Source organism: Microtus pennsylvanicus, chromosome 20 (genome assembly GCF_037038515.1).
Source record: "Microtus pennsylvanicus isolate mMicPen1 chromosome 20, mMicPen1.hap1, whole genome shotgun sequence".
In the NCBI taxonomy this organism is placed as follows: domain Eukaryota; kingdom Metazoa; phylum Chordata; class Mammalia; order Rodentia; family Cricetidae; genus Microtus; species Microtus pennsylvanicus.
Window position 1 is genome coordinate 29,451,074 of NC_134598.1, and position 21,439 is coordinate 29,472,512.

At 41.6% G+C, this 21,439-nt stretch overlaps 2 protein-coding genes across 5 annotated transcripts in view; one reads left to right on the forward strand and one right to left on the reverse strand.

Moving 5' to 3' along the window:
* Positions 1-11,591, forward strand: part of Plxnc1 (plexin C1) — a 148,993-nt gene extending 137,402 nt beyond the window's left edge. Inside the window, exons 24-31 of one of the 2 annotated variants that reach the window (XM_075954505.1) lie at positions 1,208-1,262; positions 3,312-3,343; positions 3,434-3,541; positions 4,543-4,706; positions 6,207-6,354; positions 7,849-7,989; positions 8,075-8,149; positions 8,626-8,784. In XM_075954505.1, coding sequence (XP_075810620.1) covers positions 1,208-1,262; positions 3,312-3,343; positions 3,434-3,541; positions 4,543-4,706; positions 6,207-6,354; positions 7,849-7,989; positions 8,075-8,149; positions 8,626-8,709 — 807 coding nt within the window. In that variant the 3' untranslated portion in view covers positions 8,710-8,784. Of the gene's footprint in view, positions 1-1,207; positions 1,263-3,311; positions 3,344-3,433; positions 3,542-4,542; positions 4,707-6,206; positions 6,355-7,848; positions 7,990-8,074; positions 8,150-8,625; positions 8,785-9,194 lie in introns of those variants that run through there. The other variant, XM_075954506.1, reaches the window with a different exon arrangement.
* Positions 11,592-12,136: 545 nt separating this feature from the next.
* Positions 12,137-21,439, reverse strand: part of Cep83 (centrosomal protein 83) — a 101,773-nt gene continuing 92,470 nt past the window's right edge. For 2 of the 3 annotated variants that reach the window (XM_075954507.1, XM_075954509.1), the window contains 3 exons: positions 16,490-16,593; positions 13,604-13,793; positions 12,504-12,745 (listed from right to left, as the gene is read on the reverse strand). In XM_075954507.1, coding sequence (XP_075810622.1) covers positions 12,635-12,745; positions 13,604-13,793; positions 16,490-16,593 — 405 coding nt within the window. In that variant the 3' untranslated portion in view covers positions 12,504-12,634. Of the gene's footprint in view, positions 12,787-13,603; positions 13,794-16,489; positions 16,594-21,439 lie in introns of all 3 variants that reach the window. The other variant, XM_075954508.1, reaches the window with a different exon arrangement.

Here is a 21,439-nt window from a genome sequence, read left to right on the forward strand (position 1 = left end):
TGTGGGGAGCTAGTCAGTAGGCAGCACCCCTTCACGATCTCTTTGGTTCTTGCCTCAGGTTCCCTGGATGATAAACTGTGAGCACAATGAGCCCTTCCTTCCCCAGCTGTTGTAGGTCATGGTGTCCACCACAGCAGCAGAAGCCCCAAGACAGCGGTGCATGCAGGGCATTTGGAGGGTTTTGTTAAAAGCATGTGCAAGTTCTCTGATTACCCGAAAGAGCAATCATAGCGTGCCCGGAGAGGGTGACCTGGCGGGCGCACGGTGTCTGGCACAGATCAAGGCACAAAAGCCCCTTCTGGCCTTCCTAACCACTTCTTCTCTTAATACCCGACACCAGGCAAACCATACAGTATGGTTTCTTTTATGTTGGCCTCTGTCCCAACAGACTGTGCAATTCACCCCATGGCGTGTGGCAGTAGTTTGCTCCTTTTCAGTATTTTTGTAACTTTGTGCGGCTGAGGACCGCCCTAGACATGCAACTGTTGTGCCATCGGGTACAGCTGCAGATACCAGCTTTGAGGAAGTGTGTCTCAACTTTTCTTCTTTTCCTATACCGTCTTAGCCAATTCAGATGCTGTGACAAAATACATCCCTTGGGCGTTTCTCACAGCTCTGGTCCAGAGAAGCCAAGGCCATGCACCACTAGACACAAAGCTAGTGGTCAAAGCCCCTCCCTTCCTGGTGCACAGGGCTGTCATCGCACTGTGTCCTTATGAGCTGGTGGAGGGGAGAGGGAGCAGATTCTGTCTTCCCAGGGGGGCATTAATCCCATGTCTGAGGGCTTCTCTCTATGGGAGACGAGGGCCCCACCTCCTCAGACCACCATATTAAGATGATTCAGCAAATATATTTGGAGGGTACACAAGCATTCAATTGATAACAAGCAGAAACCTGAGTGTGTATATATGTGGTAATCCAGGCCTCTTCTGATCAGTTAGACAGAGAACTGGCCAAAGATGGCTTATTCCTCCCTCTGCCAGAAGCAGCTCCCATCCCGTCTAGGTCACATGTACTGACTTGGGTGACTGTGTGTGTGCATGCTTGCTTCACAGGACTATGAATCCCTTGAAGTCAGTGTTCTGCTGGTCACCTGGCTAACCCTAGCCTGCACACAGTGCCCAAGACGCAGTGGTCCTTGATAAATGTTTAATAATTGAGAGGACGTTACATTTGAAAAGTCCTATTTTTTAATCTCTGCTTTCAGATATCAAATGGATCCACTATAAAAGTCTTTAAGAAGATAGCAAACTTCACTTCAGGTGAGCAACACAACATTGTTACCCTCCTGCTCTCACCACGGTTTATAAAGTATGCTTTTTCGCTTCTCTTAGACATACTGTCAGAGGTATGATTGAGTTGTTGCTATGTAATTCTCTGGAAGATGAGGGAGAAACGCTGTTTCAGTCTGTTCCTAGCTCTAAGAACATGTATTCTGCAAGAAGGAAGGAAATTGTAACCATGTAGGTACAGAAGCCCCAGCACAAAGGAAATTGCTGTCTCCTCGCAGCTCTGAACATGGGGTAGTCTCCGCCCTCATAGCTCTTTCCCAAGTCCAGTGGGATGGGCACCAACAGAAGAGGCCACTCTGCAGCTGACCGGGGAGCTTGCAGATAAGCACACTGCCCTGGACAGGCTGAGCAAGCAAGACAGTCCCTGCAGAGTCTCTAAGATAGCAGTGTGCTAGCATTGCAGACTTCCCAGACAGCCAAGGCAGGAGGAATTTTACAGGAAAAGAGAGTCAGCAAGCTAGTCTTCTGTCTTCGTGGCAGCTGTGGGACAGGAAAACACTGATAATGCCTTGAGAAAATCCACTGGTCCTGTTTGGGGTTTGTCCTTAACCCTAGACAGGGGCCTCAGCCTCTCCCCAGCGGGCTCTTTGCTCATCCATTGCAGACAGGGTGCTGTGACCCCTGAGCCTATAGGTGACTTCAGTCCCAGCACCTAGTCTGTGGAACCACATCCCTTTGGCAGTTCCCCCTTCCATCACTATACTGAGCTATATACAAAGCCACCCTGCAGAACAGCTGTCACCGTGGCACGAGGAAAGTGGCATCATTAAGACCCAAAGATTGAGCCTTTAGAAAAGCCCGCTGTGGGGAGGATCTCAGGCTTGATTTCCTCATGGAACCCAAGTGTGCTCCCTTCCTATCCACTGGGGCTGAGAACCACCAATTTGATTTCTGTCCTACTGATACTTAACCCCTTGCCCCTCTGGGAATCCCAGCCCTAGATAGCCCAACTATTAGCCAGGCAGTCCTAGGAAAGGCCCACAGCAGCCCAACTAAGACTGGATTAGTTTCTTGGCGGTGGTGGCGTGCACCTATAATCCCAGCACTTGCAAGGCAGAAGCAGGTGGGTCTTTGAGTTTCAGGACAACCAGGACTACACAGAGAAACTCTGTCTTGGATGAGTTCATGGTGCTGAATTTGATAAAGCCTACTGCTACTGATTTCCCAAGCATTTAGCACTGCTCTCCAGAGGGGTTCCCTCTCTCCCCTAAGCTCTAACCACACAAAATTCCTTTGTGGAATTCTGACTCCCTCAACATCGAGCACCCAATCTACCAACCTACTGTATCTATCTGCTCATTTCCTCCTCTCTCTCCTTCAAGGACAACCTGTCACCTGTGCCTGATGGCCACCAGACCATTCCAACACCACAGAAGACTTCTCTTATTAGCTAGCCTATGGTTGATTTCCAATGGACAATTTTCCCTTCCTCTTAAAGGATTTAATTTTAGGACAATTTTTAGATGCTACTAAATTAGATGCTAACCCCATTCATCTGTTTCCCCCTCCATTTTCTTCTCTTCTTCCCAAACATCTCCTTGCTTACTACTCTCGGTCCATCTTAGAGGGGGCCCACATTCCTTCCCACTTTGGAGCCCCCCCCCCATTTACCTGCTAATCACTTATTTAGGTTCATCTGTAATAGGCTGTCTTCAAAGAAATCCAGACTCAGATCGGCAAGTTTTTACATGGCTCTTCCTTGTTGAAATTAGTTAATTAGTAGCAGAACAAGGCTGGTTTAATCCTAGCTGCAAGCCTGGCACACAGAGGTGCTCCAGGTCTCTCTGTTGAGTGACAGGCTGGAACCCCTCTTCCCTGTCCCCATTAAGTGTCTAGTCAGTCCCCTAGGTCCCTTTCACTGTTCAGATATAGCAGAGGAAACAAAGTAGCAGTGAAGAGCCCACGGATAATACAAGAGCTGTTGTTGGCTTTGGAACACAAGCTGGGCTTTTGTTGAGGCCAATTAGTCCGTGGTTGTTTTTTAATGGGCTTTTTTCTCTCCTTTTCTCTGGTGTTCAGATGTGGAATACTCAGATGACCACTGCCATTTGGTGAGTTCCGGCTGCCTTGTGCTGCCCACCAAACTGCCTGCCTTTTGTACCATGCAGTTTCTTCATGTAACACTTCTACGGTCTTTTTAGATTTTACCAGATTCAGAAGCATTTCAAGTCGTGCAAGGAAAGAGACATCGAGGCAAACACAAGTTCAAAGTAAAAGAAATGTATCTGACAAAGCTGCTGTCAACCAAGGTACACTTCCTGGTCTAGGACCGCTTTCACGGCTGCCTTGGGGGTATATGATGTGTTCAACTTAATTTCCGCTCACGTGTGAAAATGTTACAAATCCCTTGTGCCCTCTAGCAAAGCAAAATGAAAGTTTAAATCGTAGACACATCCTGTACCCCCATTCAATTTTTATAAACTGGAAAGAGCACTTTCCAAATTTCTACTGCAGCGTCTCCAATCAGGGCGTTCACTATTGTTCCTGCTCCTTTACTCACCGTCCCACTATTATTGTTTGCGTTGACAGCGTAATTATTCCTTTTTGTTTACTTGTTTTTATAGATGAGCAATAAAACTCCTTTGAGTTGCAAATAAAATGAGGGGGAATCTGTGAGACTAGCCTAGTAAATCTTACTTTCTTCTGAAATTCAAGAATTCTGTTCACTTATAAACGTGTGTTAGATGGGAAAGCCAGTGGAATACCAAGTCAGGAGCAAATCTTACCGCAGCTAGTTTTTAGCAGTTAACGGAAGACTCTGGATTTCTGCTCCCCCATCCTAATTGTCACTGTCCCCCTAGCCTTGTAAAACCTTGCTGGGCAAGCTTCTTCAGCACATCTGCTTAGACATCTGTGTGGTCGGTAGAGGAATACCTATATCTCTTTAGTTTTCGTCTTTCCCATGGAGCTCTGCCTTCGTTTTTTGATAAAACCATCAACTGCTTTGGGAAGTCCACAGTTAAACCCTGAGATGGAAATGCATGCAATAGGAAGACAACCTAGCCGCAGAGCACCCGTGGCTTGTCTATACACAGTCCTAGACCTGGCACTACAAGTTTATGCACTAAATCTAAACGTGGACACAGACTTTCTGGACCCTTATCCCACCCAGCCCACGTTGGCCTCATCTGGCAATTTCATGATTTTTTTTCTCTGGTTGGCACATCACTTCCTCTTGAACTTGGAGCTGGCTTTCCCACTAGGTTTTCAAAGCTGGCACCAAGAACCCTTGTTCCACTCTGTCTTCCAGGTGGCGATCCACTCTGTGCTTGAGAAACTCTTCAGGAGCATCTGGAGTCTGCCCAACAGCAGGGCCCCGTTTGCTATAAAATACTTCTTTGACTTTTTGGATGCCCAAGCTGAAAACAAAAAAATCACAGATCCTGATGTTGTACATATTTGGAAAACAAACAGGTGGGAATGTAGGTGATTACTGTTTCCCAGAACCTAGGCAGAATGTTAAATATATAGTTCCTGTATCAGAATTTCAAGGTTTGAATTCTACTCTAAAGGACAAAATAACAAAAGTCTGTTATCTTTAATTCATGAAAAATTTATCTATAATGTTAGACTAGCAAAGAATGAGAAATTAGTATTTTTACGGTTTATTTTTATTAGAGAAACTATTATTGTGCCTACAATAATTGCTTTATAACTTTCAAGGTGTGTGTCTCTTTAGATTCCACATGGAAGTTCACACTTTTGCCATGTGTGGTAGGGTTTTCTTGAGAATTATCCAAGGGTTTTGAGGTCATTTATTTTAGCATTTTACCTTAAGGAGCAGGGTTTCCACATTTACGCTAACACCGCCTCAGAAGAGGAGTATAGCCTATTGCCTCTATTTGAAATGCTCTGCCCCTCAGCTGAGGGAGACCGGTCATGAGGCATTAGAACGTGGAGCTTGGTCAGTCCTCTCCCTTTGGTCTGGGTTTATATCCTCTGCTCTGGCTAACTCCTGTCCTCAGTTCTAGCCTCATGTTCCACAAGCCCTGCTACTCCCACACACAGCATTGGTGCTACCACCAGCCACAAGTGACCGAGGCATTGAGAATCCCAGCAGCCAAGTGGTGGAGCCAGTTAGGCCAAAGTTGCAGCAGAGATGCAGGGAGGACTTTGACTACTTCGTTATATTCCAACAGTTATTTAACTGCCTACACTGTGACTATTGTCAGGCACTGTGGTAGTACAGGAGTGGAAGAAACACACCCGTGTCCTCACAGAATTTGCATTCTAATGGGTAGAGAGAGACGGAATGGGATGGATCCACTGATATGCACAATGGAAAAAGTAGGAAGAGGGTAAGGGAATGAGGACAGGGTAGACCAAGGCTTCTAAAGGGTTTGCACCCTTTTAGATGAGGAATGGTATAACTAGGAGAGCACTGAGAAGACGTTGAAGTGTGATCTTGCCTGGTTTGAGTGAAAGACAGCAAAGGGCCCAGGCGAGATGGAATACACAGAAAAGCGGTGGGAGAGGAGACTCGGATGGAGGGACACAGGCGGTTAGAGAGGAGTGACAAGACCCGATTCTGTGTTAAGAGGATCAGGACCTGCGGGCAAATAACCCAGGTGGGATGTCAGTGGCTTAGACCAGATTGCCACATTGAGAGGGGCTGGAAGAGAGAGGTCAGGCACAACGGATTTGAGTGAGAAGTTCTCGTTGGTGCCAACATCTCCTATGACCCAGATTTGGAGGAAGTTCTTGTGCAGGGCCATTTTCCGACTTGTCTAGTCTGCCCTCACTCACTGCTGGAGTAACCCTTCCTGGTGCTCAGTGATGTTGCCAGCTGCTGCTTGTTAGTTTGGCTAAGCAGGTTTACATACTTCAATAACACACTCATTTACAAACTGGTGAGCAGACCACTGGCTATGTTAACAGTCCTGCCTGAGAAGAGATTGTTTTCCCTTCAAACAGCCTTCCTCTTCGCTTCTGGGTAAACATCCTGAAGAACCCTCAGTTTGTCTTTGACATTAAGAAGACTCCACATATAGACAGCTGTTTGTCAGTGATTGCCCAGGCTTTCATGGATGCCTTTTCTCTCACAGAACAGCAACTGGGGAAGGTAAGGCCCAGCTTTGCTTTCTGATACATACCCCTGAAAAGCACTTCCGGTGACTGATGCTTCAACCACCTCTTCCTAAGAAAACCTGCCTCTGCTCCCCTCTTCCCTTCTTATTCCTCCTATCTCTTCAGGCCAGCCCCCTACTGGACAGCAATTGCCGCCTAACCCATACCCGTGGCCCTGCTGCCCTCCTGCCCCCTAAGCTCTTCCTTTTCACTATCTTGGTGCCTTTCTTCCTACAGCTGGTATCTTTGTTATGCTACCAGGCCTTCCCGACTGGCCTCAGTTGTTAGTAAAATCCTGCTCATTCATCCGACAGTGTTTTCTCCCACAGTTTCTCGATGTGCATGAAGAACTGGAGGAAACTCAGATCTGGTTGACTGTGTCTATCAACTTCCCCAGGGTATCTCCTACTTAGAATGCGTGTGCCATAGTAAACGTAGCCTTTAAAACCATCACTTCCTCGGCTCTTCATATAGTTCAGTTAATCCTTCAGTTACTATGATTCCCGTTCTGTATGCAAGGAATTCGAGGTGCAGAGAGGTCACAGGTCTTGTTATCACAAAGCAACACAATTATGAGCTCTCATCTGTCCAGCTACCGTCCTCCCCTGGCGTCACACTGAGGCTGTGAAGTCTCTATCCAACAATGCTGTAGGCATCTGAAAGGCTGATGACAGTCACCTCCATCTTTGTACCTTTGGTGTCCATGAATGACACGGGTAAAGAAATGCCTCTTGAGTGGATGGTCAGAACCTGACGAGCACTTCTCAGGGCTATCTCAGTGTACGAAGCCTTCAGAACCAGTCACCAAGCCACGGATGCAGACACTAGACTCTGGAACACGTACTGACTGGGATATTAGTCCCATCATTAATTCAAATATTTTCACTGAGACTTTTTTACATTTTGTGAATAATGACTTCTCCACCTGGTTGTTTACATGGTAGCATCAGCACACTGCCCAGGAGCCTTTGCAGCTCAGTCACCGGTACTGCTGACCTGGGCTTCCTCGAGAACCTGGAAGATCTTTATAATCTAATGAGATAAGGGACAAGCTAGAAAATCTGCCACTGCCAACTACTTCCCAGTTTTAGTTACATAAAGGGCTCAATCAGATCTACAATCAAGTCTTTTATACATGCCAAAATTCACTGGTGGGTGAGGATGAGAGCAATGTTTTAATTCAGGCTTTTTAACGACCATTAGTAATGAACTATGACTGAAATAAGCTCCATTGTTACCGTAACTCAAAATCATGCAAAAATAATAATTTTAGTTCTTTTATGAGAGGAAGGCTGAATATATTAGCATTTAATCTGCCTGAAAATAACAGTGACTCACCAGAGTTATCTAGATGGCAGTCAGTCACTCAGTCACCACTTACTGAGGCCTGCAGCCTTGTTAGCTGTGGAAGTCCAGTTACACTGCGCCGCTACAAACCCTCCCCCGACCATGGCTTTTTATGTTTCTTGTGGCTGTTGTTGTTTTTCAGGAAGCACCAACTAATAAACTTCTTTATGCCAAGGATATACCAACCTACAAAGAGGAAGTAAAATCTTATTACAAAGCAATCAGGGATTTGCCTCCATTGTCATCTTTAGAAATGGAAGAATTCTTAACTCAGGAATCTAAGGTATTACTAAAAAGCGGAAATAAGCTTATAATTTGGTTAGTTAAAAACATATATTTCAGAGCCTTTCAACAAGCCTTTCTTTTAGAAACATGAAAATGAATTTAATGAAGAAGTGGCCTTGACAGAAATCTACAAATACATCGTAAAGTATTTTGATGAGGTAAGATTTGACTTGCCCACAAGCCTATCACAAGTACTTGGCATAGTCCTCCATCCCAAATAGGCAGACAGGGATGACCCACCCAGACCCTGCACAGGCTGCCCCTTGTAGCCTGGCAAGTGTCCACCTTTAGATCTGCCTGGATTTGAATTCATGGCTAATCATGAATAATGCCACAATGACCCATGTAAATTTTGATTAGTAGGTTATGGCCCTGTTAAATGGGGCCAGTTTATGTTTGAATGTGGTCGGCTAAAAATGAAAGCTAAGCCTGTAAGTCACCTACCTTCTGTCTTTCATGGTTATATGAAATCATGATATACTTTAAGCGACTCTCAATAAACAGTGTTCTCACTCAGGCTTTTTATGACCATTAGTAGGAACTACCATTCTCCTTTATGATTAATTCTCCTTAATCTGGATTCGTTGTTTCCAAATATATGTTAATTCCCCCTTCCCTGATTCCCCCCACTCAGTCATGCTGGGACAGGCTATCCATGTCACTGGTGAGAATAGCTCACCAAGTCCATTTGCTACTTGAAGATCAAGTGAAGAGCTAAGGTAGGGTAGAGGCAATGAGTTCCTTACACATGATAAGCATCCCTTGCCAAGGGTGAGAAGGGAAGCTCTGGGGAGGGGAGGGAAAGAGATGGAAGACTCCATCTCTGATCAGGATGCCCTTGCCTGCTGCATTTGAGGAATACTTGCCTGCATGCTGGCTGCCCAGAGATGCTTGCTGTGCTTGGAATGGCTGTGACGTAATGCATAAAGCAGGGCCTTGGAAGTCTGGCCCCATATTTGTAAGCAAATAGTTGGTATTTCTTGTGGGCTTCTATTTCCAGCCCAAGTGTTGTTGATCCTGTGATAATGACTTAGCGAAGCGAGTATGGAAATGATGGAAGAAGATGCTGGCATCTGTTTCATACAGATTTTTACCACTCACAGCATCAGGATGGGGGGAAAAAAGAAAGAGCAAGCCCACCAGAATTGTGAATTGTAATGCTAAAACTCTAATATGTAAAATAACTCTTCTAATTGTCAACAGATTCTAAATAAACTAGAAAGAGAACGAGGGCTGGAAGAAGCTCAGAAACAACTCTTGCATGTAAAAGTCTTATTTGATGAAAAGAAGAAATGCAAGTGGATGTGAGCACCCTGGGGCCTGGCTTTATTTGACAAAGTTCTTCAGACAGCTTGGGAGCAAAATGGCTGCTTGAGCTACTCTTTGTCGTTAATTTCTTGTTTGCACATGGGTTCCACTTTGAGCACTGTCTTTTAAGAGACCAAGGCACATGCACAGCTTATAGAAAGCATATCAACCACTGTGCCTGTGGGTATACCGTGGGAACCTTTCTGTAAATAGAGCTGAAGTGGTTGTTGCAAACAGCCTCCTTGTTTACAGAGAATACAGGGCCAGTAAGCAAGTGTCAGTATTGTAACTACAGTCTCCACTTAAGCACAATGACACCTAAGTGGTTGTTGGAAAACTACAGCTATGTAGCACTTGTGACTACACCGCATGTCTGCAGAGGAGAGGGATACTAACAATGCTCAGAATGTGAACTGGGTCATTTGGAAACAAGGTGGGGGTGTCAGGGCAACCTGAGGGTCTGCAGCATTCACTTTCCCCAGTAGTTCTTGGAAAAGCTGAAGGCAAAATTTGGTAGTGTTGTACACTTAGCGTTCGTGAGTGTGTGTGTTTAAACCAAAAACTAACAGTGTTGCAACATTGTTGAAAGGGCTCGTGTTTTTCAGTGGTTGCCAGCTGCACTCATCAACTCCCTCCATCTCATCCAAGGAGCTCTAAAGCAAGGAGAGTGAGCGGGTTTCACTGAAATGCCACAGCATTTTTCCCAGACTCTGTCCTAATGTGTTTCCTTTTTATCTTTTCATGTATCTGGTAGTGGACATGTTGGGTATTGTGAGCAAAGAGTTCATGGCTAACTTCTGTTTGATCGGAACTGTCTGTGGGTGTGTAAGTCACTCCTGTAATCTTACATTTCTATGCTAGTGTCTCCTTGCTTTAGATTTCTGGTGAACCCTGTGGTTATAAATACTTGTGTGTGAGTAAAATAAAAGATACATTTTACATTTCATCAAATTGTTGTTCACATTGGAGTATTATATATAAATATATATTTGAGGCCCAAGGCCTGGAAAATATTAGTACAACTTGCTATCTTAGTCTTACTATGTACTTTTTGAAAGTATTCCTTACAGGAGAAAGATTTAAAATACTCATTTATTCGTGCCTCTTTTTTTTTTTCAAAGAATTTCCTATAGTTATAATGTAGTCTTTTTTATTGCTGATTTTTTTATTCCCGAATTTTTGCTGCTCATGACCAATTTTAATACCACTGTGTTTTCCTTCTATTAAACAGAAGTAAAAAATATAATCTGAGAACTGTCTCACTTCCCTTGTGGCAGGCACCTTTTACCCTTGATGTTCCAAACCCCCACTGTAGGAAGGAATTTTCTTTCAATCAGCAAATAAAACATTGAGCACACATTCCTTAAAACCAGCACTGTATGGACTATCTAGAATAAAATGGAATTTGTCTTGGTAAATGCAATCCTTTTTGCTCTGTAATATCAGATAAAGTGTAAGAGAGGTTAATATCTTATCAGTTCCTGTCCTGATCGGCACCTTCCCAGTCCTCTTTCTTGTGATCATTGTCTGTCCAAATGGACACATCTCAAAACTACTACCAAATATTTCATTTTTAAGTAGAAAGGTGAGGTCTGGCCCCCATTTAAAGCTGCTACAGTCTTCAAAGAGGTGAAGGCTTTCACAAGAAAAGTTGGAGGAGAGTTGAGAGCCAAGGGTAGGAGAATTGCCCAACAGACTTTCCCTTCTCTGGGGAACAGACAACTCAAAGGTTTAGCCACAGCTTTAGTGAAGTCGTGTTAAATGCTACACAAGGGTGTCCCTGTCCAGCTCTATGACACGGGTCCGGTGTGGAGTGAGGATCTTTGGGCAAATCACTTACCTCTTTGTGCCTCTGTAATTTCTGTATAGTATTTCTAACCTACCTCACTGAGGTGGGATGAAGATTCACTCGTGTGTGTAATGTGTTTGTCAATCCTCCAGTGAAAAGCACTATCTAGATCACCGTTTGGATCACAGTAGCCGAGTGCAGAGAATGTCCAAATTAGATGTGTGCTGAAGACAATCAGTCACTGGTCTATAGTAAACAGCAACTAAAGAAACAAATGACAAACAGTATCTATTTTCAAGTTTCTTTGCATATTTTTAGTGCAAAACAATTAATTTATAAACTTTTTTTCTAACACTAGTGTCTAAAGCAGCATCTAAAAATGACTTCTGTTACTTTTTCTGTATTTAAAGTCTATTTCTTACTGTATACCCTGACTGAAGCTGTTCTTGAAGATGAATGTTTTAAATGTCTATATCCAAAAATAAACATTTTGATGTAACAACTGTGGGCTGTTTGTCTTTTCTAGTTCTAATGGTTTCATAAAAATTACTTTTCAGGAACAAGATATCATTGTACATTCCACATAAATAAGCAACTCCATTAAGCAAACCTGGCTCCTTGCTAAATGATGCCAAGAGCTGCTTGATTATGTTCTTGTCTTCAATGATCAACTGGGACTTTTGATTGCAGAGACTTCGAATAATGATAAATCCATATGTTTGGCAAACTTAAGCTGAACTTTGCTTTGCCGACTTGAAATTATTCCAGCAGAATTCCTCTAAAACATGCTCCAGAAAGAAGTTTCCAATGGGTGAACAGTGAAAGTTGAAGTAAATAAAAGATAATTATTTGGTTAGGTCCTAGACAGTGAGAAACAGAACTAAATACCAGAAACACTTCAAGAATCCACTGCTTCATGTAAGATCATCAGGAACTCTCTCTGTAGAAACAGCCGCAGGACTCAATTTTCTAAAACTTCCAACTAACCAAAGCAAAAGGAAGTGAAATTATCACTATATGATCAGTGAAATTAAACACAAAAACAGCATAGATAGAAAAATATTTATTAAGTTATTTAATAAATTAAGTGCACAGCTTTTAGAAAAGGTAAAGATTTCTATAATGGATATATATTTAGAAACTTTTAAGTGATATTTATACTTTCAAATGGCCATCTTTTCCCAAAACTTTTGTTTTATAATTTTTGTATACAATAGAGATGTTTACTGATCTTGTTATTGCCATCTCAAAGATAAAGAAAAAGGAATTCAAGATTACATTTTCAAGCAAAATACCAGAAAAAATTCAACAAAATAATATTAGTACTATTATTTCATATTATTATGAAAACTTGATTTCTTAGTTAGTTCCTCCTATCTTTTGTAGTGTCAATACATGCTCTACATATCTAAAACTTGGAACACTTCACTTTGGTTACCATGACCCTAAAGTCCCGGACCCGTTCAGTGCAGCATGTGGCTAGTACCTTTCCTTGAGGCAGGTCGTGGGTTTGGCAAACAGTAATAAAGCACCGCAATGCCACAGGTTAGACGTCATGCTTTATTGAGGTCTGGCTTTGCCTTTCTTCCACCATCATTCCCCAGGAGATCCAAGTTCCTCTAGTTGTTTTCTTTGTGTCGTTTCTAGTTCTTCCAGTCTTAGGCGAAGTAGAGAAAGTTCTCTTTGATGCTGTTCCTCCTTAAAAATGACACATAACAGAAATCTAGAAAAACTAGGAAAGTCCCTGCCTTCTGCCTCTCTCACAGAGGCTTCTAACAATGTGGCTGAGATATGATGTCCATTTTAGCAGTCATAAAACAGAGTAGCAAGGGTGAAACCATTAACTAGTCCCCTTCTCTCCTACCTCAGCCTATTCCTCCCTAGGAGTAAATGAAACAATGCTCCCGGCAGGGCACAGGTCTACACAGACGGCAGATCTCACACAAGACAGGAAACGGTGCGGTAATTTATTAAAAGCAGCACCTGGTATAAGACTCAGGATAGTAACTACAATCTTAGGCCTATGCTGTAAACACAGTTCCTTAAAGTTCAGTCAGATCTCGGAGCCCAGGCTCTGGAATCAGGCAGATCTAGGTTTTAAAAAGCCAGTCATTTATTCCGCTAGGACCTCTGCAAGTCACATCACTCTCAGTTTCTTCACCTATGAGTTGGAATAAAAACGGTGCCTTCCCTCAAAGCATTTCCCACTAGTATTAAAATATTTTATGGAAAACGCAGTGTGTTGCAAGTTCTTGATAGTTATTTATAATTAATCTACAAAATCTAGGCTACTCACAGACCCACCAACCATGCTATTTGTCTATAGCCAAAATGAGAACTTACTGCCAGAACCATCCCTGACGGACAGAGTACATTTCAATTTACTCAGATTTCTACAGTAAATGAAAAAGAAGAAGGTAAAACTTTTCATCTCAAATGAATCTGAACTCTAAATCGGTAAAACAAAAGAAAAAGCCCTCTAGAAATGTTTGTCTCTTTTCTAAAGTGCTCCTACCTGCACATGAGGAGGGAAAGAGAGCTCGAGTCCAGATACTCTAGCCGATGGCTGAAAGCTAGCAGGATGGAGCGATGCTGCTGGAGGCAGGTCAGGAACCAAGATCAGACTCCGAAACTCATTGTGTCTTCTCTGTATGTCCTTTAGTCGCTTCTGAAGCCTTGTATACTCTTCAAACGGAACATTTTGCCTTAAAGAGAAAAAGCATTTCTGTTCTTTAATAGTTACATCCTAATGAAGCTCAGAATATAATTTTTAGTTGGGAGAAAGACTCTTTAAGTTACAACATCCATCTATCTAAAAAAAATCTATATTGGAAAGAAACAGAAAAATGATCTTTTTATTGTATCACACTATACCCCTGTAGCTAGAACTGGTGCAGCCCAGGATGGCTTTACAACTCAAGTGCTAGGATTATAGGTGTGCCGCCACACCCAGTGAATTAATACATACATACAATATACATATGTGTGTGTGTGTGTGTGTGTGTGTATTGTTTTTAAGACAGATTCTTGCTGTGTAGCTCTGATTGGCCTGGAACTCGTATGCAGATCAGGCTGGTCTCAATTTCACAAAGACCTTCTTGTCTCTATCTCCAGAGTGCTGAAACTAAAAGCAGGTGCCACCACGCTTGCTCCTATATATTAACAATAGATAATTATTAGCACTGTAAGCTATTAACTCATTATAGCTTTATTTGTCAATTAATCAAAGATTAAAAATACTTTGGGAAAAATGTTGGCACTTTTATTTTCACTTCTACTATCATTCCCCTTCTATGAATCCTTGAAAATAAAAGGGAAGTCCAAACTACAAAAATAAAAAATTGGATTCAACCTTATGAAACTCATTTTTACATGAAATATAGTCAAATATAAAATCATAGTTCTTTATATTTGAATTAAACCTAATTTTGAATGTAAATGGATACCGATACATTAACAATATAGTATTTGGCCTCTGGTTCCCCGGTGCATCACTCCGAAGACTCCAGGACTCTTAGAAGTGAAGGGCACTCTTGTACAGTGATGAGGTGAGTTCTGGGCAGGGATTGTACATAGCTTCAGGAAGGAGCAGGCCACCAGAAAGAATCAGATATGATTACAAGATGACAACTTTTGGTCCCACTATACCTGCACCTCTGGAAAGGGAGAGGAACTAAACTCAGTTGCTCATCAGTGACGGATAATGTGGTCAACTGATGGGGTAGGGCTGTCATAAAACCCAACTGCTACTGTGGTCAATTGATGGGATGGGACTGTCATAAAACCCAACTGATAATGTGATCAATCGATGGGATAAGGCTGTCATAAAACCCAATAATGAAAATCCAACTGATAATGTGATTAATCAATGGGATAGGGCTGTCATAAAACCCAATAATGAAAACCCAATTGATAATGTGATTAATCAATGGGATAGGGCTGTCATAAAACCCAAAAGAAGGGCAAGAGTGGCTCTGCAAACATGAGAACCTGAGTCAGGATCCACAGTGCCCAGGTCAAACAGTCCAGCAGAACCAGAATCGGGGAACTCTAGGTTCAGTGGGAGTCTGTCTTAAAGACTGAGGAGAAGATCTTACATTGATCCACCCCACCACCACACACACGCACATATGAGGGAAAAACAAAGACACAGCGTTTAGGAAACTCTAGGTTTTCCAAATACATAGAGACCAGAAGGTGGTGTGCAGGCCATGAACACCCACGGCACCCATACTTTTTCTTTTAACTCTCTTCCAGCTGGCTGCTCATCTGTGTTTTTCAGATTCTTTAAAATAACCGGACTCAAGTATTTTCCTCAGTTTTGTGAGCAACTAGCAATCAATAGATCTGAAGTGGAGGGTCACTGGAACCCCAATTTACAGCCTGTCAATCAGACATGACCTGGGCTTTATGACTGCCATCTAAAGTGGAAGAGTCGTGTGGGACTCAGCCTCATGCTGGGTCAGAGTCTGAACTGAATTACAGGACGTTCACACCAGTCCACTAGAGGACTGTTGTCCAAGGACACCAGAACACAGCAGAAGACACTGCTGCACAATACAGGCAACCTGCATTTCAGACAAATCCAGTTCTTCATTAAGTAATGAGCATTAATTGACAGTTCAAAATGATTATACCACCTTAAATCAAATGGGTCATACAAAATCACTATTGCCAACTTAAAAGTGTCTATCTTCTGAGCTCAAAGAGCACTAACAGTGACTAGCAGCTGACACAATATCCGGAACTGTGCCCCTGCCACAACATTGCTGCCATGACAAGAATTCCCACCACTCCCAGTAACAACAGCTACTGTACTGCACTAAAGCACTGAGTGTCCTTTTCCTGTCAGTATGCCCAACACTACAAATGCCTTGTGAGATCCAGACTTTTGGACTGAAGTAACATTAAATTAGAAAGAAAAGTAAAATGTAATGCATTTTAGAAATCTTATAAGTAGTATTTTTTTTGTTTTGTTTTTGAGATAGGATCTCAGTATGCAGTCCTAGCTGGCCTTCAACTTGTTATATAAACCAGGCTGACCTCAAACTCACAGGTGTCTACTTGTCTCTGCCTCCACTGTGCTGGCCTTAAAAATACAGCTTAAAATAAAACATAATGTTCAGTATACTCAGAAACAACGTTTTGGGACTGGAGAGATGACTTAGCAGCAAAGAACACTTGTTGCTCTTCCAAAGGACCAGAGTTCAGTTTCCAACATCCACATGGTGGCTCACAACGGCCTGCAACTCCAGGGAACCTCACACCTTTCCCTAGCCTCTGCAAAGGGGCTCATGCAGGCAGAGGCACAGACATATACAATAGATTTAAAAAGAAAAAGTAAACAGAAACGAAGTTCCACAACATTACAATAGGGTATACATACACACTAAAGTATTACCTATTTAACACCTGGTTTTCTGTCTCTAATTCTTCTCTCTTTGCCTCCAAGACTTCCACTTTTTCCTGAAGTCTCTTCAACTTGTTTTCATGAAGAGATTTTCTCTAAAAGAAAAAAGATTAGTATGAAACAATTATGTTAATACCTAATTTCCTATTTGAACAAAATGATGGTGGCTATCTAAGGCCTTTTTATAAAACTTAGAGATTAATATTTTCAGTGAACACCAGGGACAAAGATTAGTATATGGCTTGTACTAAAAGTGCAAAGGCAAGAAACAGATCTATGTCACACTTTCAATGAGACATAGAATCATTACTAATACCAGAAAACTGAGATCAAGAACCAAATCATTGCAAATGAACTAAAGAAAAGGAGGCAGACTCTTACTGCGTATGCCTGCCATCAGCAAAGGGAAGCATGTGCTCTTCATGGTTTCTGATGATAAACGCAGGTAAAGATACCAGAACACAACTTTAAATTAAAAGCCCATTTGCAATCAATAAATTATAACCAAAGCAAAAACTAAAAGGCTGAGAATGCCAAGATAAAGCAGTATTTCTAAATATTAAGAGAAAAATAAATTCAATTTCATAATACATAGAGAAAATTTCTAAAAGTGAACACTGGATGATTTTGTTAACTAGAAAGAGTATATTGCAAAAGGACTATAAGAACTGAAACGTTTTTTCAGTTTTTATAAACAGGTTTTAAAAATAGAAAGATACCCATCATGTTGGAAATAATTTAGCAGCTGCAGATCTCTTAAATATGTTTTCTGTTTATTGAAGCCTAACAAGCTTGTTTGGAAAAAAAAAAGAGAGAGAGCACAGAATGTAAATGCAGAGTCCCAGAAAACACACAGACCAAATACTGGCACGACCACGTCACAGGTCAACAACACAGACAGGTAGTGTCCTCCTCCTCCTCCTCCTCATGACCCCTCCTCCATCACTCCAAAGGGAAACAACTAGTGTATTTCCAGAGCTATGGTTCTAAGTTTTGAATTTCATGAACTGCAAGAGGAGGATACCCTTTTGCAAATGACATTTTCTTTCTCTCAACACTCTTGTGATCATCATGTTCTTTACCAGAGTAATACAGTGAACATTCTCACACACAGCTCTCCACTTCTGACTGCATTCATTGTATTTACCCTGTCCACTAAGGATCATTTAGGTTACGTCTAGTTGTGACAGAACTGGAGGTTGAGTGTTCCAGAAGTAACACTTCTGTGGGCACTGCTTAGTTTTCCATATCCAACATCCTCAAAGGTCTCATGCTCCTCCTGGCATAGATGCCCTTCTCATTCCTCTATGACTGTACTTACTTGTGGCCTGAGGAACACAGATGCCCACTCATCCATCCATCTCATTTGTATAAGAGAAACTAGAAAGCATATATCCTTTGCATCACAGTGTTTTCCAAGCATTTTATCTGTGCAGAAGCAATGCTATTGAATATCATAGTAGTATTTTTCCATTGTTGTCTAGTGTACAAGTTTAGTATGTTTCAACCATTTTCCTACTGATGAAAGCTTCAATTCTTTCAGTTTGGAAGTATTAACAAACTTTACCTAGGTCACGGGGTACGGCCTTGGTATAACCTGCCACTTTTCTGAAATGATTCTACCAGTTTCACACCCACCAGCTTGATAGGAGAGTTCTGGCTGTTCACAACCTTGCCAGTATCTGTTAGGCTCAGCACTTACATGCTAGTCATTCTGGTGTAGTCTGTTAGAATGTTACTGCAAAACAGCTGTAATTTTTATGATAGCTATCTAAAGATGTTAAATATCTTTTCTTATCCTATTAGCCAGCTGTGTTTTTTAGAAATGTTCTATATATACTTGTTTGTGCTTAGTCTAGTTTTTGCTCAAAAGCTTTTTTTGAGTAATCTCATTCTTACATATCTGAAGTTCTTTAAATATTCAGGTTTTGAGTGCTTTTGTACATGAATTTATTGTGATTCATATTTCAACCCAGTATGAGAATTTTTGTTTCAAATTTCTAGTTATTTTATGTGTATGAAAAAGGTTTGTCTGGGGGCTGGAGAGATGGCTCAGTGGTTAAGAGCACTGCCTGCTCTTCCAAAGGTCCTGAGTTCAATTCCTGGCAACCACATGGTAGCTCACAACCATCTGTAATGAGGTCTGGTGCCCTCTTCTGACCTGCAGACATACACACTGACAGAATATTGTATACATAATAAATAAATAAATATTTAAAAAAAAAGAAAAAGGTTTGTCTGCATGTACACCTGAGCACCATGTGCATGCCTGATACTGAGAGAAGAGTGTATTGGATTCTCTAGGACTCGGGATACAGAGAGCTGTGAGCTGTCATGTGGGTGTTATGAATGGAACCCAAGTCCTCTGGAAAAGCAGGCAGTAATCTTAACCACTGAGTCATCTCTCCAGGCCCTATCTTGAAATTTTCTCTCTTAAAAGAAAAACAAAACCCCACCTTTCTCTGTTATCTCTGGGGCTGTGAATCAGGCTGGATATCCTCTGTAAGGGATGCATGGATTTCCCTGAGAAGGAGAAATAAAAGAGATCTCCTGGGTAAACTGGGGGCAGGATAGAGGGGATGAGGCGGATGGGAACTTGAACACAGGGTTGGGCAGGCTGCATGCAAGAAGCAGTTTTGGGGCAAGAAGGAGGCTAAGGAGAAACCTGGTGCTAGGGAAATTCCCAGAAATCCACAAGGATGACCCAGCTAAGACCCCTAGCAATAGTGGAGAGGTGCCTGAAGTGGCTTTCCCCTGTAATTAGATTGGTGACTACCCGGATTACCATCATAGAAACTTCATCCAGTAAATAATGGAAGCAGATGCAGAGATCCACAGCCAAGCACTGGGCCAAGCTCTGGGAGTCCAGTTGAAGAGAGGGAGGAGGGATTGTAGGAGCAAAAGGGGGAGGAGAAACCTCCAGAGACAGCTGACCTGAGCTCCTGGGGGCACAAGGACTCTGGACCAACAGTGAGGGAGCCTCCATGAGACCAATGTAGTCATGTGTGTGACAGTTGTGTGGTTTGGTCTGTGTGTAAGGCTCCTGTGAGACCAGGACCTGTCCCTGAGACAGCTGGCTTTTAGAACCTGTTCCCCGTGCTGGATTACCTTGCCCAGCCTTTATACAGGGGAAAGAGCTCAGTATGGCCCTACCTCAACTTGATATGCCATGCTATGTTCCAGGCCATGGGAGGCCTGCCCCTCTCTGAATGGGGACAGAGAAGGAGTGTGTGTACGGAGAGGGAGCTGGAAGTGGGGAAAGAGAATGGGAAGAGAGGAGCGATGGAAAACTGTGGTTGGTATGTAAAATAAAGGAAAAAAAAGTTAATAATAATTTTAAAAAGCACCTTTCCAAGTAAGATATTCTACTGAAGTTCCAGCTTGCACATTAATTTACGTGCCGTTTCAGTAGCAAGCTTTATATTGTCAAATTTCTCAGAGTTGAAAGATATTTTCAAAGCCAAAGTGTGTAGCTCAAAGGAACTTTAAACTGTGTGTGTCTGCGTGCATGTGTGAAAAGAATTTATAATCTTAATTCTTAGAAAGATTAGAATACTTTGTGTTGTGAAATTGGAATACTGGCAAAAAACAGATTCAAGCTTCTACAAAGAGTCAAAAGTCTAAACTGATTTTAATCTTTTCATTTCTTTTGGTAAAAATTGGCATTAATATAGTATGAATTCTTAGAAATACAAAAGAACTGACTAAACAATACATCTAAATTTTATAAAATTTTTGATGGTTTAATTCGTTTATCTTCTATAGAAAATGTGAAAATACAGATACTTAGCATTAAAAACAATCACAGAACAGAATTTTCCAAAATAATGATAAAAACTTGTTAATTTAAAAAAGGTATCTTTAAAGGAAAAAAATCATTTTTCAGAAAATGTACTTTTATTTTCAAATTGTCAATCATATCTTTTATAGGTAGTACTTTCTGTGCCCTGTTTAAGAAATGTTTATTTACACCAACATCCTATGGTTTTCTCCCAAGTTATCGTATCCTGGCTATAGTCACGAATTTCACCTTTCTCTTCTAAGAACATGGATCTTTTTATGCACATTACAGTGCTGAGGGGGTGAAGGACAAGCAGCTGACACAGTGCCCTCCAAGGCCTCCACTCTGCTGAATGCAGGGGCTGACACTTTGGTATCAAGATCTTGCTTGCTTCACTTTCCCTCAGGATTGCCTTGGTTATCTACTCCTTCCAATACTCTGAAAGGTTTACAGTTTGTTTTTTACTTTTATAAAGGAATATTCAAAGATTTTTGATTATACTTAATTTGTAGATCTACTTGGGAAGAGCTGGTTTAACAATGAATTTTCCAAAGCATGAACATAAATTCTGAGAAGTTTATAGTTTTAAATAAACATTTTTATATGTAAGATTTATGCCTAAATATTTACATTTTTCTGCTATTATAATAAATGACATTTACGTATTTCATTCTTCCAACTGTGCATAAAAATAACTAGTTTGTTGTTTGACTTTTTAACCATCACCTTTAAAAATTTACATATCTTAGGTTGGGCATGGTGGCAAGTCTTTAATCCTAGCTAGCTCTCAGGAAGCAGAGGCAAGAGTGTCTCTGTGAGTGCAAGGGCAGTCTGAATATACAGCAAGACTGTCTCAAAAAATAAGTCAAACAAACAAACAAACAAATAAATAAATAAATATCCCTAACCTATTTTAATAATTACTGCTAGATTTGTTTCATGCATAATCATTTAATTTATGAATGGCAATCTTACTTCTTTCTCTCCAATAATTATACCTATTTTTCTTACTTCATTAAATTGGCTAGAACCTCCATCAAAATAATGAAAAAATGTTACTAGTGGACTGATCTAGCTTGTTCCTGACTTGGATGAAGGAGATATTAAACATTTAATCAGTGAGTGTGTTAACTGGAGGATTTTGTAGCTTCTGCTATGAA